Here is a 6,000-nt window from a genome sequence, read left to right as displayed (position 1 = left end):
GTTATGTACTTTTTATGTTTGCAAAATATTGAAGTATTTAATTCAAAATGTAAAATTAATCTGATATATTGAATTTGTTTCAAGCTAAACAAAATCCAAGGGGAGAGAATGTGCAGATAAGAGATAATCCTGAGTCGAAGTCAGTTATAAGATTCGAACGAAACAGAAACGTTGTGACGTTTCTAAATCGTTGTCGATTCAGAGATTAGGCTCCTGAACGAGGCTTCCCAATGTTGTTGTCTGGATCAGTTTTCAGCGAGAGACAAAACTCGTCCGTAACTTCCACCGATAAAACCATCGACCATGACTAAACTTACAGAAGATATGGTGGTCGCCAGGTCAAAGGGAAGCGACCTTCATAATGTCAAGAAGCTAAACTGCTGGTAAGTGCATTGATTTAATCCGTAACAAAAGCTGTGATAGGCTAAATAAGCCCAGGTGTCGGGCACTTAGGAAAGGTTTTATGCGTAGCAAGTGTGGGTGTTTTGGGAATGGTCATAGGGGTATGCCCGAATGGAAAGGAAAAGTGACAGGAGTAACCCATTCATGAAGAGGTTTTTTGAAGCTTTGTGTCCAATTCTTTGAGTATTGTCAAATCATTACCTCTTTCCTGGTCAGTAACCTCGCTGACAGTTTCGTGATTTTGCCTGCCGGGTGCAGTAAAAATTAGATATTCAATAACCCTAGAAGACCAGACCATATATTTTTTTTTTGTCTCCTTAACTTACAATGAATAATTACCCATATAATTGACCTACAAACTTTAATTAAATTACAAAACAGTTTGAAACTACCGGAAACCTTGCATACTTATCTGTATGATAAAATGTTTACACTATGACTCAGTTTTACCCCCCCCCCCCCAATATTATTCCTCACGATTTGTATATTAATCTGTAACCTTATTTATTCTTTGTTCAATTCTGTTTTTTTTTCTGCAAGCTATTTTTCATTTCCAAAGACTTACATAGTGTAAGCAACTATTATAGAGGGGTCCTATTTCATTATTGAAACAGGCTTTTTAAGACTGAGCAAGCTGTAGAGTGGACTGGCTTACACCTATAAGGAATTGGGCTGAAGTGCTGTAGTCTAAATCACAAGATAGCAATCTAGATAATTTATGGTTGAAGTATATAATCAGCATAACTCAATAAATTTTAAAGAATAGTGTCACTAGCATCACATTGAGCCCTCCCGACTTTACTTTATGTAATCTAACCTAACCAAGATTGTTCTTTTAGGATTTTATACGATTAGCAATCACAATTCAACTTTTTCACGCCAAAGTTCAATCAATCAGTCTAACTAAAACGGAATTATTTGTAGCGTTAAACAGATTAATTGTCAAAACTCTAAAACCAGTTTCCCACTATGGCCTTTACTAGATTGATAGTTATAAGCACTCGTCAAAGATCTTTATTCTAAGTATAGAAATCACTAACTCGTGAAGATGAAGCAATTTTTAGGGCAAGTGGGCTATGGCAGTGTATATTAGGAATTTGCATCCAGCATGATGTTTTTTCTGAATGTGTGTGTACCACAAGATCCAAATTATTGTATAAGAGTTTATGTCAGGTATGACAAGTTTACATGTTTTGCAGTCATGCCTCAGATTATAGTAATTATTAACCATTTCTCGACATCCATTGTAAGAATATTGGAATATGACAAAGAGCCTCTTTTATGTTTGTTGTTGATTTTAACTCTCACTTTAGTAGATGCATTGTTTCTGATTTTGATTTTGCTATCGGAAGTGGCTCTTGAGTTAATTCCCTTCATATTATTATCAGTGCTGTTGGTAACTAATGTTTAAACTTTAGTTTCGTTGATGATTAAAACTATTTTATTCTTGTAAAATTTATATTAAATATCAAGAACTCTGTATTGAAGTTAAATTTGTAGTGGCTTCATCTCTGAATATGTCATAGTTGTTTAAGAAATTAAAGCTTATTTTTCTCTGCACCATTTGATGTAAACTTTATTGTTCCTCCCTTGCTTGAGCCAGATGAGCCATCTGTTTCTCACAGTCCAAAGAATAAAAGCAACTCATTTTGATTGTAAGCAGAGCTGTGATAAGCTGCCTTACAACTATTTTGCCTAATACTCAACTACACAATCAACATCTGATAGATCTTGATGCAGCAATTTGCTGCTTTTAATTTACTCAGTAACATTTATTCAAGTAGGCCTATGATGCACACACCAAGCCCCAAATGATATAAAATATAATTGTATATATGTTAATTAAGCTATGTGCATGTTAATTGGTACTGTATTTAAAATCCCCCACAATTACTATAATCATCATCTGATGCAAAAAGTACAAACAAATTAACAGCTTGTCAGCTGTTTCAAACATTTCGATTACTGGTAGGTAACCCATATGAACACGCCTTTGTTTACATTCATGTGATGATCAACAGATTGCAGAGAATGGGAATTTAGGTACTTCCTTGACGATAGATTGATTGGGACCTGGAAGTATGCTTCCTTTAAGTCCAATCTTATCATTAAATCCTTAGTCTGACCGTTTCTGCTGATAAAACTTGTTCAAGGTGAAGGTATCGATGATTGGTCTCAATCCTTTAGACGCCTTTTCTACAAGAAAGAGTTGACATGTAGAAGCATGGGGACCCATCTAGGATCTCCTGGAGAGCGTCCTCTAGCACGGCCTGGACTTTGGGCTGAAGGGCCCGTTCATATTCTGTTTTCTTTGCACAGGAACACGACATCCCTAGATGTCGAGACAAATATATATATATATATATATATATATATATATATATATATATATATATATATATATATATATATATATATATATATATATATATATATATATACTGTATCTATATATGTATGTATGTATCTGTATTTCTACAGTATCAACATCTATATCGTCCTCTTCAGCCATTACTAGTCCATTGCAGAACAAAGGCCTGAGACGTATCCTTCCATTGTGTCTGTTTATGGTCTTTCTATGCCAGTCCACACCTGCAAACTTTCTTAGTTTGTCAATCCATCGTTTTCTCTTCCTTCCCCTGATTCTTTTGGTATCTCTGGGGACACATTCTGTTATTTTTGATGCCCATCTATTATCTGTCATGCTCATTATATATCCTGCTCATGTCCATTTCTTTTTCTTGCATGTTGTTATGATACAGTATCCTCTACTTTTCAATATTTAACTTAGCCGGTGATTATATAGCTGCAACTCTGTTGCCCGACAGACAACTCTACGGTAAAAACTCGCCAGCGATCGCTACACAGGTTGCGGGTGTGCCCAACATCGCCATCTGTCGTCCAGATACCCAGTACTCAATGTAAACAAAGACTCAATTTTCTCTCTGTCGAGCTATCGACAAGACGTACTTACTCGCTGTTGCTAAACTGGAGTTTTTTCACAACTAATTGGTGAAGTACTTTATTCTAGTTTTGAGCTTTCGCTGTGCAGGGTTTCTCTTCACACAAATCCTTGAACTCTTTTTGATGACGGATTCTTTGTTGATGACTTTTTGATAGTTTTTTTAATTTCCCTTTGACCAATTCAAAATGGCTGACCCTTCTCAAGTCCCCAAATTTAGGAAGTGCAATGCTAGGGACTGTTCAATGCGTCTTCCGAAGGCTTCTATCGACCCTCACACTGTTTGTTCCAATTGTCGGGATAAAACCTGTCAATTGGAAGATCGGTGTGAGGAGTGCGTTGGGCTTTCGGAATTCGATTTTATCGAATTCCAAAAGTATACACGTAGGCTAGAGAGAGATAGAGTTAGGAGAAGTTCTTCTCGTTCTATTGATATATCCTCTCCTCATGCCCCACAACCTATTCCTTCCCCTGTAGTGGTTGCTCCTAACCCCCCTCCTGGCACTCAGGAACCTTCGATGGCTGATATGATGCGTGCCATCCAGGCTCTGGGTGAGAGAGTTGAGTCCCTTGCTAGTGACCGTAATCAGCTCATGGCGGATGTGAAGGAGCTTAAGTGCAAAAGTGCAGTGGGAAGTGCTAAAGTGCCGAGTGATAGTGTTGTGGATAGTGTTGCGCTTGAGGGTTCGTCTGTTCGTGCCTGTCGTCCTCCTAGTCCGGGACCTCTTGCAAGCTCCCAAGTCCAGGGGAGAAGCAATGTCGTACGACAAATGGGTTCGAGAGGCTTTAATCAGCGAACAGACGTTCCCTCCGTGGTATCGGGCGTTTCTACCCAAGATCGCTCCTACCTAACTAAGACGAGAGAGCCCATTTATACCTCGTCTTCGGAAGGTGTTTCTCGCAAGAAACCCTGGACCAAGGTCTCACGACCGTTAAAACGCAAGTCGGTCCCTTCAGCGCAAGTCCAACGGCCCGGTTGTAGCCACTGGGTCAGTTCGGACTCGCTGCCGTCATCCGATGACTGCTCACCGCCTAAGAGAGGCAAAGCGGTACCGCTTCAGACAGTAACACCATCTGTCGCTGCACCTGCTCCCGTAGACCCTAAGTGGTCTCTACTGCAAGACATGCAGTCAAAACTGACGTCTCTTATGCAGGACTTTCGTGCGGAGAAGGTTGCTGCCGCACCAGCTAGTGCAGCACCTAGCCTACAACCTTCCACACGATCGGTTGTGCGTCCTGTGGACGCTGAGGTAACCTTCTCACGCACACCAGTTGAGAGAGTTCCGCCACCCATGCGTTCCAGTGTGATCTGCCAGCCGCATGTTGACGTTAGGCGACGCACGGAGGTCTCCGTTGACGTTCGGGAGGTTCAACAACCGTCAGAGTTGCTTTGTTTTGACGCGGTGCGTCAACCTCCGCAACCCAGTGTGGTTTCCACTGCGCACCCACGTCAGTCCAGACAGTCTGGAGTAGACGCTGTGCGTCCCCGCGCTGCCGTGGTTGTTGCCAGCTCACAGACTGGGCAGCAGTTCCATGACGTTGCGTCCGGCTCAGTCACGCATGCACCCGTGCGACCGGACTCAGCGAACCAGCCGTTACCCACTCCGTTGCCGTTTCCTCATCAGTTATCGGATGAGGGACTTTCTGATGATGATGTTGCTGCACACATAGATGAACCACAATCAGAATTGGACGAGCCTTAGTCTACTCAACCCTCTTTGGACTTTAGGAAAGTTTTGGCCATTTTCAAAGAGATGTTTCCGGACCAGTTTGTTTCTGTGGCTCCTCGTTCTCCTCCGTCAGAGTTTGTGTTAGGCATGCCGTCTACCACTCCTGCCTTTACTAGACTCGTCCTCGCACGCTCGTCCAAGAGAGCTTTGCGGGTTATAGGAGAATGGTTGCAGTCCAAGAAGAGTTTAGGGAAGACAGCCTTTACGTTTCCCCCTGCTAGACTCTCTTCTAGATCGAGCGTCTGGTATGCCACGGGAGAAGTTCTCGGCTTGGGAGTTCCTGCCTCTGCCCAGGGCGACTTCTCAAGCCTGGTAGACTCTCCCCGCCGCCTTGCCATGAGACGCTCAAAGATATGTTGGTCATCTTCGGACCTGGACCACCTTTTGAAAGGTATCTTTAGGGCCTTCGAAGTTTTTAACTTCTTAGACTGGTGTCTAGGAGCCCTAAGCAGAAAGATCTCTCCGACAGAGAAAGAGACTTCCTTGCTCATTATGTCCTGCATGGACAAGGCCGTACGTGATGGGTCTAATGAGCTTGCTGCATCATTTGTGTCCGGAGTCCTTAAAAAGCGTGAAAACCTATGCTCATTCCTTTCAGCTGGAGTTACACCGTGCCAGAGATCCGAGCTTCTTTTTGCTCCTCTTTCCAAGTGCCTTTTTCCAGAAGACCTGATTAAGGAAATAGCTGCTTCATTGATACAGAAGGACACTCACGATCTTGTTGCGTCCTCCGCTCGCAAAGCTACCCCTTTGCCTACCTTGTCAGCTAGACCAAGGATGGACACTCCAGCGTCCCGTTTTATTCCGCCCTTTCGTGGCAGAGCCTCCAGCAGAGGAGGTGCTCGTGCCGAAGGGAAACGAGGAAAGAAGAAAGGAACCAAGTCCTTTAAGGGCAGAGTCTGACTG

General features: G+C 42.4%; 1 protein-coding gene across 3 annotated transcripts in view; it reads left to right on the top strand.

Annotated features, from left to right (window-relative positions):
• Positions 1-200: 200 nt before the first annotated feature.
• The window catches only part of LOC137625647 (uncharacterized protein F09G8.5), a 223,814-nt gene continuing 218,014 nt past the window's right edge, over positions 201-6,000 (top strand). Inside the window, exon 1 of one of the 3 annotated variants that reach the window (XM_068356568.1) lies at positions 201-383. In XM_068356568.1, coding sequence (XP_068212669.1) covers positions 304-383 — 80 coding nt within the window. In that variant the 5' untranslated portion in view covers positions 201-303. The remainder of the gene's footprint in view (positions 384-6,000) is intronic. The other 2 variants (XM_068356558.1, XM_068356564.1) reach the window with 2 other exon arrangements.

Source organism: Palaemon carinicauda, chromosome 2, assembly GCF_036898095.1.
Source record: "Palaemon carinicauda isolate YSFRI2023 chromosome 2, ASM3689809v2, whole genome shotgun sequence".
In the NCBI taxonomy this organism is placed as follows: domain Eukaryota; kingdom Metazoa; phylum Arthropoda; class Malacostraca; order Decapoda; family Palaemonidae; genus Palaemon; species Palaemon carinicauda.
The sequence above is the reverse complement of the archived record's forward strand: the minus strand, read 5'-3'. Positions and strand labels throughout refer to the sequence as shown.